Here is a 23,746-nt window from a genome sequence, read left to right on the forward strand (position 1 = left end):
CTAACCATGTGACCAGTAACATCTGCTAACCATGTGTATGTGACCAGTAACATCTGCTAACCATGTGTATGTGACCAGTAACATCTGCTAACCATGTGTATGTGACCAATAACATCTGCTAACCATGTGACCAGTAACATCTGCTAACCATGTGTATGTGACCAATAACATCTGCTAACCATGTGTATGTGACCAATAACATCTGCTAACCATGTGACCAGTAACATCTGCTAACCATGTGTATGTGACCAGTAACATCTGCTAACCATGTGTATGTGACCAGTAACATCTGCTAACCATGTGTATGTGACCAGTAACATCTGCTAACCATGTGTATGTGACCAATAACATCTGCTAACCACGTGTATGTGACCAATAACATCTGCTAACCATGTGTATGTGACCAATAACATCTGCTAACCATGTGTATGTGACCAGTAACATGAGATTTGATGCTATAGTATCTTGAAGTTAGAGTTATAGCCTGCATCATTAACATGGAATAAAGACCAATAGGATAACAGAGGAGAAGAGAGAGACGGAGGCCTCTCAGACAAGGGCCTTTCTAGGCAGTGTTTACCCTTTGGTTCAGCCAGTATCACATAGGTTTCTAGGCAGTGTTTACCCTTTGGTTCAGCCAGTATCACATAGGTTTCTAGGCAGTGTTTACCCTTTGGTTCAGCCAGTATCACATAGGTTTCTAGGCAGTGTTTACCCTTTGGTTCAGCCAGTATCACATAGGTTTCTAGGCAGTGTTTACCCTTTGGTTCAGCCAGTATCACATAGGTTTCTAGGCAGTGTTTACCCTTTGGTTCAGCCAGTATCACATTTGGTTCAGACAGTATCACATAGGTTTCTAGGCAGTGTTTACCCTTTGAATGGTTCAGCCAGTATCACATAGGTTTCTAGGCAGTGTTTACCCTTTGGTTCAGCCAGTATCACATAGGTTTCTAGGCAGTGTTTACCCTTTGGTTCAGCCAGTATCACATAGGTTTCTAGGCAGTGTTTACCCTTTGGTTCAGCCAGTATCACATAGGTTTCTAGGCAGTGTTTACCCTTTGGTTCAGCCAGTATCACATAGGTTTCTGAAATACATGAAGTGCCTTCAGAAAGTACCTCTTGATTTATTCCACACTGTGTTACAGACTGAATTCAAAAATAGATTTGATTTATTTTCCCTCACACATCTTTTTTTATTTTACCTTTATTTAACCAGGCAAGTCAGTTAAGAACAAATTCTTATTTTCAATGACGGCCTGGGAACAGTGGGTTAACTGCCTTGTTCAGGGGCAGAAAGACAGCTCGGGGTGTTTGAACTTGCAACCTTCCGGTAACTAGTCCAACGCTCTAACCACTAGGCTACCCTGCCGATCTACACACAATAACCCTCAATGACAAGTTGAAAACATGTTTTTAGATGTTCTTGCAAATGTATCTAAAATGAAATACCAAAATATGTAATTTATATAAGTATTCCCTGAGTTAATACATGTTAGAATCACCAGTCTTTCTGAGTAAGAGCTTCGCCCAGCCAGAGCCTGGACTTGAACCCGATCTAACATCTCTGGAGAGACCTGAAAATAGCTGTGAAGCGATGCTCTCCATCCAACCTGACAGAGCTTTGTGTCACATTGGATTAGATATGATGGTATGGAGATTTGTGTCATATTGGATTACAGTAGATATGATGGTAGGGAGATTTGTGTCATATTGGATTACAGTAGATATGATGGTAGGGAGATTTGTGTCATATTGGATTACAGTAGATATGATGTCAGGGAGATTTGTGTCACATTGGATTAGATATGATGGTATGGAGATTTGTGTCACATTGGATTAGATATGATGGTAGGGAGATTTGTGTCACATTGGATTAGATATGATGGTATGGAGATGTGTGTCACATTGAATTAGATATGATGGAGGGAGATTTGAATTTAACACTGAGCTTCCACCAATACCTATTGTCAAGTCTATAATACACTACATGTCCAAAAGTATGTGGACACCTGCTTGTCAAACATCTCATTCCAAAATCATGGGCATTAATATGGAGTTGGTCCCCCTTTTGCTGCTATAACAGCCTCCACTCTTCTGGGAAGGCATTAATATGGAGTTGGTCCCCCTTTGCTGCTATAACAGCCTCCACTCTTCTGGGAAGGCTTTAATATGGAGTTGGTCCCCCTTTGCTGCTATAACAGCATCCACTCTTCTGGGAAGGCTTTCCACTAGATGTTGGAACATTGCTGCAGGGACTTGCTTCCATTCAGCCACAAGTGCATTAGTGAGGTCGGGCACTGATGTTGGGCGATTAGGCCTGGCTCGCAGTCGGCGTTCCAATTCATCACAAAGGTGTTCGATGGGGTTGAGGTCAGGGCTCTGTGCAAGCCAGTCAAGTTCCTCCACACCGATCTCAACAAACCATTTCTGTATGGACATCACTTTGTGCACGGGGGCATTGTCATGCTGAAACAAGACAAGGCCTTCTCCAGAATGTTACCACAACACACAGAATTGTCTAGAATGTAATTGTATGCTGTAGCATTGATTTTCCTTCACTGGAACTAAGGGGTCCAAACCATGAAAAACAGCCCCAGACCATTATTCCTCCTCCACCAAACTTTACAGTCGGCACTATGCATTTGGGCAGGTAGCGTTCTCCTGGCATCCACCAAACTCAGATTTGTCCGTCGGAATGCCAGATGGTGAAGCGTGATTCATCACTCCAGAGAACGCGTTTCCACTGCTCCAGAGTCCAATGGTGGAGAGCTTTACACCACTCCAGCCGACGCTTGGCATTGTGTATGGTGATCTTAGGCTGTGTGAGCCTGCTCGGCCATGGAAACTAATTTCATGAAGCTCCCGACGAAGAGTTATTGTGTTGAAGTTGCATCCAGAAGCAGTTTGGAACTCTGTAGTGAGTGTTGCAACCGAGGACTTGATTTTTATGCGCTATGCGCTTCAGTACTCGGCGGTCCCACTCTGTGTGTTTGTGTGGCCTACCACTTCGCGGCTGAGCTGTTTTTGCTCATAGACTTTTCCACTTCACAATAACAGCACATACAGTTGACTGGGGCAGCTCTAGCAGGGCAGAAATTTGACAAACTGACTTGTTGAAAGTCTGAGCTCTTCAGTAAGTCCATTCTCCTGCCAGTGTTTGCCTATGGAGATTGCATGTCTGTGTGCTCAATGTTATACACCTGTCAGCAACAGGTGTGGCTGATAAAGACGAATCCAGTAATTTGAAGGGGTGTCCACATACTTTTGTGTATATATAGTGTAGATACAGTAGGTTGACTGTTGTGGGGGTCTGTATGACATGAGTGAGATATATACATTGCTGTACATTGCTGATGAAATGTAATCACGTGATGTGATGACTAGGACAGTTCTGTAGTTACTCACCATCCTGAGATGCTGTAGATATCTTTTCCAGGTTGATACCACTGATGGTCTTTCTCCTCTCTGAGCGCGTCTTTCTCCCAACCTCGGGGGACAGACATGACAAAGTTTGTATGATGTCACTGCTAACCACCAGACATGATACGGTATATTAGGAGTAGAACAGTAACATGGTTACTGGAATAATACCATGGTTACTAGAATAATACCATGATTACTAGAATAATACCATGATTACTAGAATAATATCATGATTACTAGAATAATACCATGATTACTAGAATAATACCATGGTTACCTGAATAATAACATGATTACTAGAATAATACCACGATTACTGGAATAATACCATGATTACTGGAATAATACCATGATTACTAGAATAATACCATGGTTACTGGAATAATATCATGATAACTGGAATAATACCATGATTACTAGAATAATACCATGGTTACTGGAATAATACCATGGTTACTGGAATAATACCATGATTACTAGAATAATACCATGATTACTAGAATAATACCATGATTACTAGAATAATACCATGGTTACTGGAATAATACCATGATTACTAGAATAATACCATGGTTACTGGAATAATACCATGGTTACTGGAATAATACAATGGTAACTGGAATAATACCATGATTACTGGAATAATAACATGATTACTAGAATAATAACATGATTACTGGAATAATACCATGATTACTAGAATAATAACATGATTACTAGAATAATACCATGGTTACTAGAATAATACCATGATTACTGGAATAATACCATGATTACTAGAATAATACCATGATTACTAGAATAATACCATGATTACTAGAATAATAACATGATTACTAGAATAATACCATGGTTACTAGAATAATACCATGATTACTAGAATAATACCATGGTTACTAGAATAATACCATGGACCCTGTCCTCTGCTAGCCAAATTAACCCAGTAAAGTGATTAATCAATACACACGCACCTTTAGATTGGCTAACCTCCACACACTCACCTGTAGACCAGTGGCGGACCGTGCCATTTAAGATCAGGGAGGACGAGACATGTTTTAATGATCATGGCCTTATTTCTATTACAGCATATTGGATGACTGTCATTCATATTCCATTCACCCAGCTCAATGTAACATCGATAGGTTTAGGCTACTACATGATACTCAAATTTTCCGTATAACCATCAAGAGGTTGTTACTGCGCAAAAATGCAAATGCTTTCCGTTTGAGTTATATTAGATTTTATTTTGCACAGGTCGAGAGAAAAATGTTAGTAATCAAGGTGACACATTCAATACCGCCTTGCACACTCTTGCTTGCATCTAGTTGATCTAGGGTGTTTTCATTCATCCAAGTCGCAAACGAGAGTTTCTATTGGACAAATGCAGGTATGTTTATCCCCGTTTGGTTCCGTTTGCTTCCATTTAAGAAATGTTTTTCAACAGAATCCGCGGAATTAATACACCCCTGATCACACGCAAACACAGCTCCATTTCTTAGCAGCCACATACATGATCCCTTTGCTCATTGTGATCTTAGGCTTGTGTGAGCCTGCTCGGCCATGGAAACTAATTTCATGAAGCTCCCGACGAAGAGTTATTGTGTTGAAGTTGCATCCAGAAGCAGTTTGGAACTCTGTAGTGAGTGTTGCAACCGAGGACTTGATTTTTATGCGCTATGCGCTTCAGTACTCGGCGGTCCCACTCTGTGTGTTTGTGTGGCCTACCACTTCGCGGCTGAGCTGTTTTTGCTCATAGACTTTTCCACTTCACAATAACAGCACATACAGTTGACTGGGGCAGCTCTAGCAGGGCAATAATACCATGATTACTGGAATAATAACATGATTACTAGAATAATAACATGATTACTAGAATAATAACATGATTACTAGAATAATAACATGATTACTGGAATAATACCATGATTACTAGAATAATAACATGATTACTAGAATAATAACATGAAGGGCTGACCAGGCACTCCACGATGCGTCGTGCATAAGAAGCCGTGGTATATTGGCCATACACCACACCCCCTCGTGTCTTATTGCTTAATTATATGTGGGAGAATGTCAGATATATGCCAGCTTAATCTCTGGCATGTTGTAATCATTTACAGTATTTACAGTCAAGGGGTGTTGCGTTTGTTTCGCTCTAGTGGTTGCTTCACTCACTCTCACTCTCACTCTCACACTAACCTGCCTAGTCAGTGAGTCAGTTGAACGAGAGCCAACTGAATTTTACCTCATCATCCTCATCCTCATCATCACGGTGAGCGAATTATAAAGCAGAGGATAGGAGACACCAAGTTAAGTGGAGTGTAATGATATAATCTTCTTTTTTTTTTTATGACGTGTTAATGTAAAAGTCTGTTAGCATAGAAGCTAACATCAGCTAAAGTTAGCTCCAGTCAAGCTAGCATGTTGTAGTCATGGCGACAGGACCAAGGAACGTCCCACACGGTGTAAACATTATAACTAACTGTTTTAGGGATAATATGTTGAGAATTTACATGATGAAAATGTATCTATGAGATCAGATGATAATGAATACCTTTTTACTCATTGTGTTTTGGTATGTTGGTTATTTACAATTGTAAATGAGTAGCCAAGTCAGTTGATTTAGAGAGAGACAACTGAAAACTGTATTGAAGAGACTCCCTTCATTCTTCTCACCATACCCTATCCAGGTCCCAAGGTTTAATAGGGTACACTACACTACTAGACCATGTCTGTTGTGGTTTTTCACTAAGAGTTAAAGGTGTTTGAGAGGGTACGAGGCCTACGCTTTTCCATTGCAGAGCTAGTAGTCCATGTTGCATTTTGTGAGTTCCATAAATTACTATGTTTTTGGTCACTTTACCTGACAAACGGTGGGACACAGACATGGTCTAGTAGTGTACCCTATTAACTCATAGTTAAAGGTGGGACACAGACATGGTCTAGTAGTGTAGTGTACCTTATTAACTCATAGTTAAAGGTGGGACACAGACATGGTCTAGTAGTGTACCTTATTAACTCATAGTTAAAGGTGGGACACAGACATGGTCTAGTAGTGTAGTGTACCCTATTAACTCATAGTTAAAGGTGGGACACAGACATGGTCTAGTAGTGTAGTGTACCTTATTAACTCATAGTTAAAGGTGGGACACAGACATGGTCTAGTAGTGTAGTGTACCCTATTAACTCATAGTTAAAGGTGGGACACAGACATGGTCTAGTAGTGTAGTGTACCCTATTAACTCATAGTTAAAGGTGGGACACAGACATGGCCTAGTAGTGTAGTGTACCCTATTAACTCATAGTTAAAGGTGGGACACAGACATGGTCTAGTAGTGTAGTGTACCCTATTAACTCATAGTTAAAGGTGGGACACAGACATGGTCTAGTAGTGTAGTGTACCCTATTAACTCATAGTTAAAGGTGGGACACAGACATGGTCTAGTAGTGTAGTGTACCTTATTAACTCATAGTTAAAGGTGGGACACAGACATGGTCTAGTAGTGTAGTGTACCTTATTAACTCATAGTTAAAGGTGGGACACAGACATGGTCTAGTAGTGTAGTGTACCTTATTAACTCATAGTTAAAGGTGGGACACAGACATGGTCTAGTAGTGTAGTGTACCTTATTAACTCATAGTTAAAGGTGGGACACAGACATGGTCTAGTAGTGTAGTGTACCCTATTAACTCATAGTTAAAGGTGGGACACAGACATGGTCTAGTAGTGTAGTGTACCTTATTAACTCATAGTTAAAGGTGGGACACAGACATGGTCTAGTAGTGTACCTTATTAACTCATAGTTAAAGGTGGGACACAGACATGGTCTAGTAGTGTACCTTATTAACTCATAGTTAAAGGTGGGACACAGACATGGTCTAGTAGTGTAGTGTACCCTATTAACTCATAGTTAAAGGTGGGACACAGACATGGTCTAGTAGTGTAGTGTACCCTATTAACTCATAGTTAAAGGTGGGACACAGACATGGTCTAGTAGTGTAGTGTACCTTCTTAACTCATAGTTAAAGGTGGGACACAGACATGGTCTAGTAGTGTAGTGTACCCTATTAACTCATAGTTAAAGGTGGGACACAGACATGGTCTAGTAGTGTAGTGTACCCTATTAACTCATAGTTAAAGGTGGGACACAGACATGGTCTAGTAGTGTAGTGTACCCTATTAACTCATAGTTAAAGGTGGGACACAGACATGGTCTAGTAGTGTAGTGTACCCTATTAACTCATAGTTAAAGGTGGGACACAGACATGGTCTAGTAGTGTAGTGTACCTTATTAACTCACAGTTAAAGGTGGGACACAGACATGGTCTAGTAGTGTACCTTATTAACTCATAGTTAAAGGTGGGACACAGACATGGTCTAGTAGTGTACCTTATTAACTCATAGTTAAAGGTGGGACACAGACATGGTCTAGTAGTGTAGTGTACCCTATTAACTCATAGTTAAAGGTGGGACACAGACATGGTCTAGTAGTGTAGTGTACCCTATTAACTCATAGTTAAAGGTGGGACACAGACATGGTCTAGTAGTGTACCCTATTAACTCATAGTTAAAGGTGGGACACAGACATGGTCTAGTAGTGTAGTGTACCTTATTAACTCATAGTTAAAGGTGGGACACAGACATGGTCTAGTAGTGTACCCTATTAACTCATAGTTAAAGGTGGGACACAGACATGGTCTAGTAGTGTAGTGTACCCTATTAACTCATAGTTAAAGGTGGGACACAGACATGGCCTAGTAGTGTAGTGTACCCTATTAACTCATAGTTAAAGGTGGGACACAGACATGGTCTAGTAGTGTAGTGTACCCTATTAACTCATAGTTAAAGGTGGGACACAGACATGGTCTAGTAGTGTAGTGTACCCTATTAACTCATAGTTAAAGGTGGGACACAGACATGGTCTAGTAGTGTAGTGTACCTTATTAACTCATAGTTAAAGGTGGGACACAGACATGGTCTAGTAGTGTAGTGTACCTTATTAACTCATAGTTAAAGGTGGGACACAGACATGGTCTAGTAGTGTAGTGTACCTTATTAACTCATAGTTAAAGGTGGGACACAGACATGGTCTAGTAGTGTAGTGTACCCTATTAACTCATAGTTAAAGGTGGGACACAGACATGGTCTAGTAGTGTAGTGTACCTTATTAACTCATAGTTAAAGGTGGGACACAGACATGGTCTAGTAGTGTACCTTATTAACTCATAGTTAAAGGTGGGACACAGACATGGTCTAGTAGTGTACCTTATTAACTCATAGTTAAAGGTGGGACACAGACATGGTCTAGTAGTGTAGTGTACCTTATTAACTCATAGTTAAAGGTGGGACACAGACATGGTCTAGTAGTGTAGTGTACCCTATTAACTCATAGTTAAAGGTGGGACACAGACATGGTCTAGTAGTGTAGTGTACCCTATTAACTCATAGTTAAAGGTGGGACACAGACATGGTCTAGTAGTGTAGTGTACCTTCTTAACTCATAGTTAAAGGTGGGACACAGACATGGTCTAGTAGTGTAGTGTACCCTATTAACTCATAGTTAAAGGTGGGACACAGACATGGTCTAGTAGTGTAGTGTACCCTATTAACTCATAGTTAAAGGTGGGACACAGACATGGTCTAGTAGTGTAGTGTACCCTATTAACTCATAGTTAAAGGTGGGACACAGACATGGTCTAGTAGTGTAGTGTACCCTATTAACTCATAGTTAAAGGTGGGACACAGACATGGTCTAGTAGTGTAGTGTACCTTATTAACTCACAGTTAAAGGTGGGACACAGACATGGTCTAGTAGTGTACCTTATTAACTCATAGTTAAAGGTGGGACACAGACATGGTCTAGTAGTGTACCTTATTAACTCATAGTTAAAGGTGGGACACAGACATGGTCTAGTAGTGTAGTGTACCCTATTAACTCATAGTTAAAGGTGGGACACAGACATGGTCTAGTAGTGTACCCTATTAACTCATAGTTAAAGGTGGGACACAGACATGGTCTAGTAGTGTAGTGTACCTTATTAACTCATAGTTAAAGGTGGGACACAGACATGGTCTAGTAGTGTACCCTATTAACTCATAGTTAAAGGTGGGACACAGACATGGTCTAGTAGTGTAGTGTACCCTATTAACTCATAGTTAAAGGTGGGACACAGACATGGTCTAGTAGTGTACCTTATTAACTCATAGTTAAAGGTGGGACACAGACATGGTCTAGTAGTGTACCTTATTAACTCATTGTTAAAGGTGGGACACAGACATGGTCTAGTAGTGTACCCTATTAACTCATAGTTAAAGGTGGGACACAGACATGGTCTAGTAGTGTAGTGTACCCTATTAACTCATAGTTAAAGGTGGGACACAGACATGGTCTAGTAGTGTACCTTATTAACTCATAGTTAAAGGTGGGACATAGACATGGTCTAGTAGTGTACCTTATTAACTCATAGTTAAAGGTGGGACACAGACATGGTCTAGTAGTGTAGTGTACCCTATTAACTCATAGTTAAAGGTGGGACACAGACATGGTCTAGTAGTGTAGTGTACCCTATTAACTCATAGTTAAAGGTGGGACACAGACATGGTCTAGTAGTGTAGTGTACCCTATTAACTCATAGTTAAAGGTGGGACACAGACATGGTCTAGTAGTGTAGTGTACCCTATTAACTCATAGTTAAAGGTGGGACACAGACATGGTCTAGTAGTGTAGTGTACCCTATTAACTCATAGTTAAAGGTGGGACACAGACATGGTCTAGTAGTGTAGTGTACCCTATTAACTCATAGTTAAAGGTGGGACACAGACATGGTCTAGTAGTGTAGTGTACCCTATTAACTCATAGTTAAAGGTGGGACACAGACATGGTCTAGTAGTGTAGTGTACCCTATTAACTCATAGTTAAAGGTGGGACACAGACATGGTCTAGTAGTGTAGTGTACCCTATTAACTCATAGTTAAAGGTGGGACACAGACATGGTCTAGTAGTGTAGTGTACCCTATTAACTCATAGTTAAAGGTGGGACACAGACATGGTCTAGTAGTGTAGTGTACCCTATTAACTCATAGTTAAAGGTGGGACACAGACATGGTCTAGTAGTGTAGTGTACCCTATTAACTCATAGTTAAAGGTGGGACACAGACATGGTCTAGTAGTGTAGTGTACCCTATTAACTCATAGTTAAAGGTGGGACACAGACATGGTCTAGTAGTGTAGTGTACCCTATTAACTCATAGTTAAAGGTGGGACACAGACATGGTCTAGTAGTGTAGTGTACCCTATTAACTCATAGTTAAAGGTGGGACACAGACATGGTCTAGTAGTGTAGTGTACCCTATTAACTCATAGTTAAAGGTGGGACACAGACATGGTCTAGTAGTGTAGTGTACCCTATTAACTCATAGTTAAAGGTGGGACACAGACATGGTCTAGTAGTGTAGTGTACCCTATTAACTCATAGTTAAAGGTGGGACACAGACATGGTCTAGTAGTGTAGTGTACCCTATTAACTCATAGTTAAAGGTGGGACAAAGACATGTTTCACTACATGCTGCTAGTACAAAATCATGTTGTTTTTATTGTACTACCATGGTACATTTTTGTACCACGGTAGCTAGTACAATTTTTAAAAATCATGTTTTTGGGTCACTACCATGGCAGAAAAATACCATGGTATTGCAACAGTACCATGGTATTTTCCTGCCATGGTAGTGACCAGAAAACATATGCTAGTACCATGGTATTTTCCTGCCATTTCCTGCCATGGTATTTTTTCATTGTACACTCATGGTACATTTTTGTAGCTACAGCTAGCTGTAACGTATGCTTTCACACACTGACTGGACACTGACTGGACTCTACCCACACACTGACTAGACTCTACCCACACACTGACTGACCTCTACCCACACACTGACTGGACTCTACCCACACACTGACTGACCTCTACCCACACACTGACTGGACTCTACCCACACACTGACTGGACTCTACCCACACACTGACTGGACTCTACCCACACACTGACTAGACTCTACCCACACACTGACTGGACTCTACCCACACACTGACTGGACTCTACCCACACACTGACTGGACTCTACCCACACACTGACTGGACTCTACCCACACACTGACTAGACTCTACCCACACACTGACTGGACTCTACCCACACACTGACTGGACTCTACCCACACTGACTGGACTCTACCCACACACACTGACTGGACTCTACCCACACACAATGACTGGACTCTACCCGCACACTGACTGGACTCTACCCACACTGACTGGACTCTACCCACACTGACTGGACTCTACCCACACACACTGACTGGACTCTACCCACACACACTGACTGGACTCTACCCACACACTGACTGGACTCTACCCACACTGACTGGACTCTACCCACACACACTGACTGGACTCTACCCACACACAATGACTGGACTCTACCCGCACACTGACTGGACTCTACCCACACTGACTGGACTCTACCCACACTGACTGGACTCTACCCACACACACTGACTGGACTCTACCCACACACACTGACTGGACTCTACCCACACACTGACTGGACTCTACCCACACTGACTGGACTCTACCTACACACACTGACTGGACTCTACCCACACACTGACTAGACTCTACCCACACACTGACTGGACTCTACCCACACTGACTGGACTCTACCCACACACACTGACTGGACTCTACCCACACACTGACTGGACTCTACCCACACTGACTGGACTCTACCCACACACTGACTGGACTCTACCCACACACTGACTGGACTCTACCCACACACTGACTGGACTCTACCCACACACACTGACTAGACTCTACCCACACACACTGACTGGACTCTACCCACACACACTGACTGGACTCTACCCACTCACACTGACTGGACTCTACCCACACACTGACTGGACTCTACCCACACACTGACTAGACTCTACCCACACACACTGACTGGACTCTACCCGCACACTGACTGGACTCTACCCACATACTGACTGGACTCTACCCACACACTGACTAGACTCTACCCACACACACTGACTGGACTCTACCCGCACACTGACTGGACTCTACCCACACACTGACTGGACTCTACCCACACACACTGACTGGACTCTACCCGCACACTGACTGGACTCTACCCACACACTGACTGGACTCTACCCACACACTGACTAGACTCTACCCACACACTGACTGGACTCTACCCACATACTGACTAGACTCTACCCACACACACTGACTGGACTCTACCCGCACACTGACTGGACTCTACCCACACACTGACTGGACTCTACCCACACACACTGACTGGACTCTACCCGCACACTGACTGGACTCTACCCACACACTGACTGGACTCTACCCACACACTGACTAGACTCTACCCACACACTGACTGGACTCTACCCACACACTGACTAGACTCTACCCACACACACTGACTGGACTCTACCCGCACACTGACTGGACTCTACCCACACTGACTGGACTCTACCCACACACACTGACTGGACTCTACCCACACACTGACTGGACTCTACCCACACTGACTGGACTCTACCCACACACTGACTGGACTCTACCCACACACTGACTGGACTCTACCCACACACTGACTGGACTCTACCCACACACACTGACTGGACTCTACCCACACACACTGACTGGACTCTACCCACACACACTGACTGGACTCTACCCACTCACACTGACTGGACTCTACCCACACACTGACTGGACTCTACCCACACACTCACACATACCTCACTGACATTCCAACACACACATACACACTCACACACACATACACACAATATACGCTCACACATACAAAACACACACACATAGATATAGATGCAACCCACAGACACACTTTCACACTCTTCAAATACGCCACTGCTACTCTGTCTATTATCTATCCTGATTGACTAGTCACTTTACCCCTACCTACATTATATTACCTACCTACTACCTACACTGCTGTTACTGTCTATTATCTACCCTGATTGACTAGTCACTTTACCCCTACCTACATTATATTACCTACCCTACTACCAACACTGCTACTCTGTCTATTATCTACCCTGATTGACTAGTCACTTTACCCCTACCTACATTATATTACCTACCTACTACCTACACTGCTGTTACTGTCTATTATCTACCCTGATTGACTAGTCACTTTACCCCTACCTACATTATATTACCTACCCTACTACCTACCCTAATACCAACACTGCTACTCTGTCTATTATCTACCCTGATTGACTAGTCACTTTACCCCTACCTACATTATATTACCTACCTACTACCAACACTGCTACTCTGTCTATTATCTACCCTGATTGACTAGTCACTTTACCCCTACCTACATTATATTACCTACCCTACTACCAACACTGCTACTCTGTCTATTATCTACCCTGATTGACTAGTCACTTTACCCCTACCTACATTATATTACCTACCCTACTACCTACCCTACTACCAACACTGCTACTCTGTCTATTATCTACCCTGATTGACTAGTCACTTTACCCCTACCTACATTATATTACCTACCCTACTACCTACCCTACTACCAACACTGCTACTCTGTCTATTATCTATCCTGATTGACTAGTCACTTTACCCCTACCTACATTATATTACCTACCCTACTACCTACCTTACTACCAACACTGCTACTCTGTCTATTATCTATCCTGATTGACTAGTCACTTTACCCCTACCTACATTATATTACCTACCCTACTACCTACCCTACTATAGCCATGTTATTACCTGGTACTTCCTGTATGTAGCCATGTTATTACCTGGTACTTCCTGTAGCCATGTTATTACCTGGTACTTCCTGTATATAACCATGTTATTACCTGGTACTTCCTGTAGCCATGTTATTACCTGGTACTTCCTGTATATAACCATGTTATTACCTGGTACTTCCTGTAGCCATGTTATTACCTGGTACTTCCTGTATATAACCATGTTATTACCTGGTACTTCCTGTAGCCATGTTATTACCTGGTACTTCCTGTATATAACCATGTTATTACCTGGTACTTCCTGTAGCCATGTTATTACCTGGTACTTCCTGTAGCCATGTTATTACCTGGTACTTCCTGTATATAACCATGTTATTACCTGGTACTTCCTGTAGCCATGTTATTACCTGGTACTTCCTGTAGCCATGTTATTACCTGGTACTTCCTGTATGTAGCCATGTTATTACCTGGTACTTCCTGTATGTAGCCATGTTATTACCTGGTACTTCCTGTAGCCATGTTATTACCTGGTACTCCCTGTATATAGCCATGTTATTACCTGGTACTTCCTGTATATAACCATGTTATTACCTGGTACTTCCTGTATGTAGCCATGTTATTACCTGGTACTTCCTGTATGTAGCCATGTTATTACCTGGTACTTCCTGTATGTAGCCATGTTATTACCTGGTACTTCCTGTATGTAGCCATGTTATTACCTGGTACTTCCTGTATGTAGCCATGTTATTACCTGGTACTTCCTGTAGCCATGTTATTGTTATTTTATTTTGTTACTATTTTCTTTATGTTCTTGTCTTACTTTTTAACTCTGCATTGTTTGGAAAGGGCTCGTAAGTAAGCATTTCATGTAACTGTCTACACCTGTTGTATTCGGCGCATGTGACAAATCAAATGTGATTTGATTGTTTTGATTTGTTTGGCTCACCTGTGTAGTGACCTCCTCTCTAGCCGGGGATGCAGGTGAAGGTACAGCTTTCTCCTCTATAGGGCCCTTTCTCTCCTCCACAAACCCATTGATGGCTGGGGCCGCAGCTGCCATCTTGGGACGTGATGGTGCTTGGCCTACAGCTCCCATGATGCTCTTCACCTTCTCCTTGGTGACCTTTGACTCGAAGAGAGCCTTCAGGGCTCCGATACTCCCGGCCGGGTCGACTCTGGGAGAGGGGCCAGGGAGACTGGACATGGACTTACTGCGGGAGAGATTGGCCGACCCCCGGGACGTCTCTCCTAACAGGCTAGTTGACCCACGGGTCTTCTCTCTCACACTGGGCTGGATCCTGGTCGTCTCTCTCACTCCGTTGTTTCTCATCAAGGACTCCAGCTTGCGTTCCTGTGCGCTCTCTGACAGTTGTCTCTTTGTTTTCTCACGGACGTTTGAGTAGGAGGTCTGATTCTTGGTTATCTGCTGGAGAAAGAATCAGAAGAAGATAGAGGCTGCTTAGTGTCCATCCTGAGACAGTCGACAATCAGAAGTTGATGACATGAAATGTGGTGTGATGTTTCACCTCAGTCTTGTGCTCCACATGGTTCAGGGTAGGGACCTCTACTGAAGGGCTGGCTTGGTATCTGTTATGTGAACAAGACAAATCCTTCATCAATATTCACCAAAACAGACATTGCAATGCTCAAGCAATTCAGTGTGGGATGAAGTTTACCCCAGACATTGATACGCCAGTGTTGCATTTCCCTCACCTAATGGTTAAGGCTAGGATTTGAGAAAAGCCAGCTTGTCCCCTGTACCTATGGAGCTGGTCATGTGTTAAAAGCTGGGTCAGAGACAATTACATTTAAGTCAGTAAATTCAGAAAGTGATAAAAGGAATAGTTTCTCCTCCTTCGGTTTATTGTGAAGTCATTGAAAATAAAAGGAGGTTTTCATTGAACTGAAAATTAATTTTCAGTCTACTTCCTGAATTGACTGACTTCAATTGGAATTGACTTAAAACCTGGTGCCTATGGAGCTTGTAATTGGTTAAATGGTAAAGGTTCTGGTTCTGGTTCCTCTCACCTGGTCAACATCTGAGATACGGAGATGGACTTCATATTGTCCCTAAACCCCGCCTCCGCCCAGGTGGGCTTGTCTCCGTCACGCATAGAGACGCTCCGTAGAGATTGGGCACGCCTCAGAACACTCCTCCCCTCCATGGTCGATATTGATGTCACAGCACCCCTTAATGATGTCACAGCACCTCTCAAAACACAGGACATCAAACCTCAACACCTGATTGACATGGAAGAGTCAGCTGTCATAGATAGCACTCATTGTTGAGGATAGAGTCTCACAGGAGAAGAATCAGTCTCTATTCACCAGAGCAGTGTGGAGGAATGAGTCTCCATTCACCAGAGCAGTGTGAAGGAATCAGTCTCCATTCACCAGAGCAGTGTGAAGGAATCAGTCTCCATTCACCAGAGCAGTGTGAAGGAATCAGTCTCCATTCACCAGAGCAGTGTGAAGGAATCAGTCTCCATTCACCAGAGCAGTGTGAAGGAATCAGTCTCCATTCACCAGAGCAGTGTGAAGGAATCAGTCTCCATTCACCAGAGCAGTGTGAAGGAATCAGTCTCCATTCACCAGAGCAGTGTGAAGGAATCAGTCTCCATTCACCAGAGCAGTGTGAATATAATACATTACAGTATTTTGTCACTCTACTATGATATTGTTACTACTACAATGTTACAATGTAACTCTCAAAGACCAAACAATGCCTCTCCACTTTACTTGATTTGGAATGATTAAGAGACAGGCGCATTCAGACACACAGCAGAGTTCGCAGAGTTCAGCAGCGGAGTGAAACACTTCGTCATCAAAACAGATCAAAAATGCAGATAGTTGTTTGTCCATTGATTCAAATGAGGATTTGTTATTGTATTTCATATATTATCAATCTAGCCGTTACCTTTAGTGAAGTCTGCTGGTCGTCTCTCCTCGTCGCAGTCAGAGGAGCGTCGAGCTCATCACAAGACACACGTTACGTACTGCTTCAAACCAGCGTCTCGGACCAAAGTCCTCTGTCCTTCCTTATTACAGCTGACTAGAGAATGTTTATAGCTGTACGTTTACAACACAGATGGAATCTCTGCAGTCCAATAGCAGATGTACTATGATGGTGAGCAATAAAAAATACCCTGAAGCTTCCTCTTTTAAGATCCTCTCACCTTGATACAGGTACTATCATCAACTATAGTATGTTGTATCAAAAGTAGAGTTGTGGAGACCCCGGTCCTCAAACGAGAGGTGTTTTAAGCACCCATTGGGACACTGTACTGTACAGTTACAGAGAGTTACTGAGGTAGGGTGAGCAGGACGGCTGAGTAGGCAGTTCCGTGTCACGGCCTTGGGCCCTTCTCTCTCTCTCTCTCTCTCTCTGCTCTGAACAGGAAGGTATGAATGAGGTTAGGTTTAAATGTGCTCTTCACTGCCAGTCTTTTCCATTGGGAGTTTTGGCATTATTTTTCCGTGAAGGGCGGAGCTTAGAGGGAGGCGAAGACAATGAGTCCCCATTGGTTCAAAGGTGGGTTTTGGCTGCACACGGCCTCATCTCTGTGCTGACCCAGACTATGAATCAGGGTCAAAGTCTAGTGCCACTGCATCAGCAAGCTCCGGTGCATCAATTGAGAACAGACCCAGGAACAGACCATTTCTCTAATATCCAGGAGATGGTCAGGGGCATCGTCAGCTGACAGGGGTGCAGGAACAGACCATTTCTCTAATATCCAGGAGATGGTCAGGGGCATCGTCAGCTGACAGGGGTGCAGGAACAGACCATACCTCTACTATCCAGGAGATGGTCAGGGGCATCGTCAGCTGACAGGGGTGCAGAAACAGACCATTCCTCTACTATCCAGGAGATGGTCAGGGGCATCGTCAGCTGACAGGGGTGCAGGAACAGACCATTCCTCTGATATCCAGGAGATGGTCACGGGCATCGTCAGCTGACAGGGGTGCAGGAACAGACCATTTCTCTAATATCCAGGAGATGGTCAGGGGCATCGTCAGCTGACAGGGGTGCAGGAACAGACCATTCCTCTGATATCCAGGAGATGGTCAGGGGCATCGTCAGCTGACGGGTGCAGGAACAGACCATTCCTCTAATATCCAGGAGATGGTCAGGGGCATCGTCAGCTGACAGGGGTGCAGGAACAGACCATACCTCTACTATCCAGGAGATGGTCAGGGGCATCGTCAGCTGACAGGGGTGCAGGAACAGACCATACCTCTAATATCCAGGAGATGGTCAGGGGCATCGTCAGCTGACAGGGGTGCAGGAACAGACCATTCCTCTAATATCCAGGAGATGGTCAGGGGCATCGTCAGCTGACAGGGGTGCAGGAACAGACCATACCTCTACTATCCAGGAGATGGTCAGGGGCATCGTCAGCTGACAGGTGCAGGAACAGACCATTCCTCTGATATCCAGGAGATGGTCAGGGGCATCGTCAGCTGACAGGTGCAGGAACAGACCATTCCTCTGATATCCAGGAGATGGTCAGGGGCATCGTCAGCTGACAGGGGTGCAGGAACAGACCATTCCTCTGATATCCAGGAGATGGTCAGGGGCATCGTCAGCTGACAGGGGTGCAGGAACAGACCATTCCTCTGATATCCAGGAGATGGTCAGGGGCATTGTCAGCTGACAGGTGCAGGAACAGACCATTCCTCTGATATCCAGGAGATGGTCAGGGGCATTGTCAGCTGACAGGTGCAGGAACAGACCATTTCTCTAATATCCAGGAGATGGTCAGGGGCATCGTCAGCTGACGGGTGCAGGAACAGACCATTCCTCTGATATCCAGGAGATGGTCAGGGGCATCGTCAGCTGACAGGTGCAGGAACAGACCATTCCTCAAATATCCAGGAGTTGGTCAGGGGCATCGTCAGCTGACAGGGGTGCAGGAACAGACCATTCCTCTGATATCCAGGAGATGGTCAGGGGCATCGTCAGCTGACAGGTGCAGGAACAGACCATTCCTCTGATATCCAGGAGATGGTCAGGGGCATCGTCAGACGACAGGTGCAGGAACAGACCATTCCTCTAATATCCAGGAGATGGTCAGGGGCATCGTCAGCTGACAGGGGTGCAGGAACAGACCATTCCTCTAATATCCAGGAGATGGTCAGGGGCATCGTCAGCTGACAGGGGTGCAGGAACAGACCATACCTCTACTATTCAGGAGATGGTCAGGGGCATCGTCAGCTGACAGGGGTGCAGGAACAGAACCTTACCTCTACTATCCAGGAGATGGTCAGGGGCATCGTCAGCTGACAGGGGTGCAGGAACAGACCATACCTCTACTATCCAGGAGATGGTCAGGGGCATCGTCAGCTGACAGGGGTGCAGGAACAGACCATTCCTCTAATATCCAGGAGATGGTCAGGGGCATCGTCAGCTGACAGGGGTGCAGGAACAGACCATTCCTCTGATATCCAGGAGATGGTCAGGGGCATCGTCAGCTGACAGGGGTGCAGGAACAGACCATTCCTCTGATATCCAGGAGATGGTCAGGGGCATCGTCAGCTGACAGGTGCAGGAACAGACCATACCTCTACTATCCAGGAGATGGTCAGGGGCGTCGTCAACTGACAGGGGTGCAGGAACAGACCCAGAGGCAGCTGCATTCCTCTAATATCCAGGAGATGGTCAGGGGCATCGTCAGCTGACGGGTGCAGGAACAGACCATTCCTCTGATATCCAGGAGATGGTCAGGGGCATCGTCAGCTGACGGGTGCAGGAACAGACCATTCCTCTGATATCCAGGAGATGGTCAGGTGCATATTAATGGTCCCAGAATACAGGAAATGTGTCATTTTGCTCTCTGTACCCAACCCATCATAGGATATACCCTGTTTGGACGATTAATCAATTCAGCCAATCTGTAAATGATGCATTACTTTAATCATTATCATACAGCTCTCACACTTTGAAACTGTTATGCATCTGAAGTTGTTAGTTTGGTACTTTACACACTAAGATTTATAGACATTCTCTCTGATACATAGTGACACACACAGAACTGTCTCTCTCTAATACATAGTGACACACACATAACTCTCTCTAATAGTGACACACACCTAACTCTCTCTTTCTGATAGTGACACACACCTAACTCTCTGATAGTGACACACACCTAACTCTCTCTGATAGTGACACACACCTAACTCTCTGATAGTGACACACACCTAACTCTCTCTGATAGTGACACACACCTAACTCTCTCTGATAGTGACACACACCTAACTCTCTCTGATAGTGACACACACCTAACTCTCTGATAGTGACACACACCTAACTCTCTCTGATAGTGACACACACCTAACTCTCTCTGATAGTGACACACACCTAACTCTCTGATAGTGACACACACCTAACTCTCTCTGATAGTGACACACACCTAACTCTCTGATAGTGACACACACCTAACTCTCTGATAGTGACACACACCTAACTCTCTCTGATAGTGACACACACCTAACTCTCTGATAGTGACACACACCTAACTCTCTCTGATAGTGACACACACCTAACTCTCTCTGATAGTGACACACACCTAACTCTCTCTGATAGTAACACACACATAACTCTCTCTGATAGTGACACACACCTAACTCTCTCTGATAGTGACACACACCTAACTCTCTGATAGTGACACACACCTAACTCTCTCTGATAGTGACACACACCTAACTCTCTCTGATAGTGACACACACCTAACTCTCTAATAGTGACACACACTAACTCTCTCTGATAGTGACACACACCTAACTCTCTGATAGTGACACACACCTAACTCTCTGATAGTGACACACACCTAACTCTCTGATAGTGACACACACCTAACTCTCTCTGATAGTGACACACACCTAACTCTCTCTGATAGTGACACACACCTAACTATCTCTGATAGTGACACACACCTAACTCTCTCTGATAGTGACACACACCTAACTCTCTCTGATAGTGACACACACCTAACTCTCTGATAGTGACACACACCTAACTCTCTCTGATAGTGACACACACCTAACTCTCTCTGATAGTGACACATACCTAACTCTCTGATAGTGACACACACCTAACTCTCTCTGATAGTGACACACACCTAACTCTCAGATAGTGACACACACCTAACTCTCTGATAGTGACACACACCTAACTCTCTGATAGTGACACACACCTAACTCTCTGATAGTGACACACACCTAACTCTCTCTGATAGTGACACACACCTAACTCTCTCTGATAGTGACACACACCTAACTCTCTTTGATAGTGACACACACCTAACTCTCTCTGATAGTGACACACACCTAACTCTCTCTGATAGTGACACACACCTAACTCTCTCTGATAGTGACACACACCTAACTCTCTCTGATAGTGACACACACCTAACTCTCTCTGATAGTGACACACACCTAACTCTCTCTGATAGTGACACACACCTAACTCTCTCTGATAGTGACACACACCTAACTCTCTCTGATAGTGACACACACCTAACTCTCTCTGATAGTGACACACACCTAACTCTCTCTGATAGTGACACACACCTAACTCTCTCTGATAGTGACACACACCTAACTCTCTCTGATAGTGACACACACCTAACTCTCTGATAGTGACACACACCTAACTCTCTCTGATAGTGACACACACCTAACTCTCTCTGATAGTGACACATACCTAACTCTCTGATAGTGACACACACCTAACTCTCTCTGATAGTGACACACACCTAACTCTCAGATAGTGACACACACCTAACTCTCTGATAGTGACACACACCTAACTCTCTGATAGTGACACACACCTAACTCTCTGATAGTGACACACACCTAACTCTCTCTGATAGTGACACACACCTAACTCTCTCTGATAGTGACACACACCTAACTCTCTTTGATAGTGACACACACCTAACTCTCTCTGATAGTGACACACACCTAACTCTCTCTGATAGTGACACACACCTAACTCTCTCTGATAGTGACACACACCTAACTCTCTCTGATAGTGACACACACCTAACTCTCTCTGATAGTGACACACACCTAACTCTCTCTGATAGTGACACACACCTAACTCTCTCTGATAGTGACACACACCTAACTCTCTCTGATAGTGACACACACCTAACTCTCTCTGATAGTGACACACACCTAACTCTCTCTGATAGTGACACACACCTAACTCTCTCTGATAGTGACACACACCTAACTCTCTCTGATAGTAACACACACATAACTCTCTCTGATAGTGACACACACCTAACTCTCTCTGATAGTGACACACACCTAACTCTCTGATAGTGACACACACCTAACTCTCTCTGATAGTGACACACACCTAACTCTCTCTGATAGTGACACACACCTAACTCTCTCTGATAGTGACACACACCTAACTCTCTCTGATAGTGACACACACCTAACTCTCTCTGATAGTGACACACACCTAACTCTCTGATAGTGACACACACCTAACTCTCTCTGATAGTGACACACACCTAACTCTCTCTGATAGTGACACATACCTAACTCTCTGATAGTGACACACACCTAACTCTCTCTGATAGTGACACACACCTAACTCTCAGATAGTGACACACACCTAACTCTCTGATAGTGACACACACCTAACTCTCTGATAGTGACACACACCTAACTCTCTGATAGTGACACACACCTAACTCTCTCTGATAGTGACACACACCTAACTCTCTCTGATAGTGACACACACCTAACTCTCTTTGATAGTGACACACACCTAACTCTCTCTGATAGTGACACACACCTAACTCTCTCTGATAGTGACACACACCTAACTCTCTCTGATAGTGACACACACCTAACTCTCTCTGATAGTGACACACACCTAACTCTCTCTGATAGTGACACACACCTAACTCTCTCTGATAGTGACACACACCTAACTCTCTCTGATAGTGACACACACCTAACTCTCTCTGATAGTGACACACACCTAACTCTCTCTGATAGTGACACACACCTAACTCTCTCTGATAGTGACACACACCTAACTCTTTGATAGTGACACACACCTAACTCTCTCTGATAGTGACACACACCTAACTCTCTGATAGTGACACACACCTAACTCTCTGATAGTGACACACACCTAACTATCTGATAGTGACACACACCTAACTCTCTGATAGTGACACACACCTAACTCTCTCTGATAGTGACACACACCTAACTCTCTCTGATAGTGACACACACCTAACTCTCTCTGATAGTGACACACACCTAACTCTCTCTGATAGTGACACACACCTAACTCTCTCTGATAGTGACACACACCTAACTCTCTGATAGTGACACACACCTAACTCTCTCTGATAGTGACACACACCTAACTCTCTCTGATAGTGACACACACCTAACTCTCTGATAGTGACACACACCTAACTCTCTCTGATAGTGACACACACCTAACTCTCTCTGATAGTGACACACACCTAACT

The 23,746-nt window shown here is 44.0% G+C and overlaps 1 protein-coding gene across 3 annotated transcripts in view; it reads right to left on the reverse strand.

The window, feature by feature from the left end:
* The window catches only part of LOC110489519 (LIM domain and actin-binding protein 1), a 40,193-nt gene extending 22,562 nt beyond the window's left edge, over nucleotides 1-17,631 (reverse strand). The window contains exons 1-5 of one of the 3 annotated variants that reach the window (XM_021562232.2): nucleotides 17,158-17,631; nucleotides 16,269-16,449; nucleotides 15,767-15,827; nucleotides 15,187-15,666; nucleotides 3,406-3,487 (exon numbers count right to left, since the gene is read on the reverse strand). In XM_021562232.2, coding sequence (XP_021417907.2) covers nucleotides 3,406-3,487; nucleotides 15,187-15,666; nucleotides 15,767-15,827; nucleotides 16,269-16,405 — 760 coding nt within the window. In that variant the 5' untranslated portion in view covers nucleotides 16,406-16,449; nucleotides 17,158-17,631. Of the gene's footprint in view, nucleotides 1-3,405; nucleotides 3,488-15,186; nucleotides 15,667-15,766; nucleotides 15,828-16,268; nucleotides 16,482-17,157 lie in introns of all 3 variants that reach the window. The other 2 variants (XM_021562233.2, XM_036945635.1) reach the window with 2 other exon arrangements.
* Between the last annotated feature and the right edge of the window lie 6,115 nt (nucleotides 17,632-23,746).

The sequence above is a fragment of the Oncorhynchus mykiss genome, chromosome 15, assembly GCF_013265735.2.
Source record: "Oncorhynchus mykiss isolate Arlee chromosome 15, USDA_OmykA_1.1, whole genome shotgun sequence".
Taxonomy (NCBI): Eukaryota; Metazoa; Chordata; class Actinopteri; order Salmoniformes; family Salmonidae; genus Oncorhynchus; species Oncorhynchus mykiss.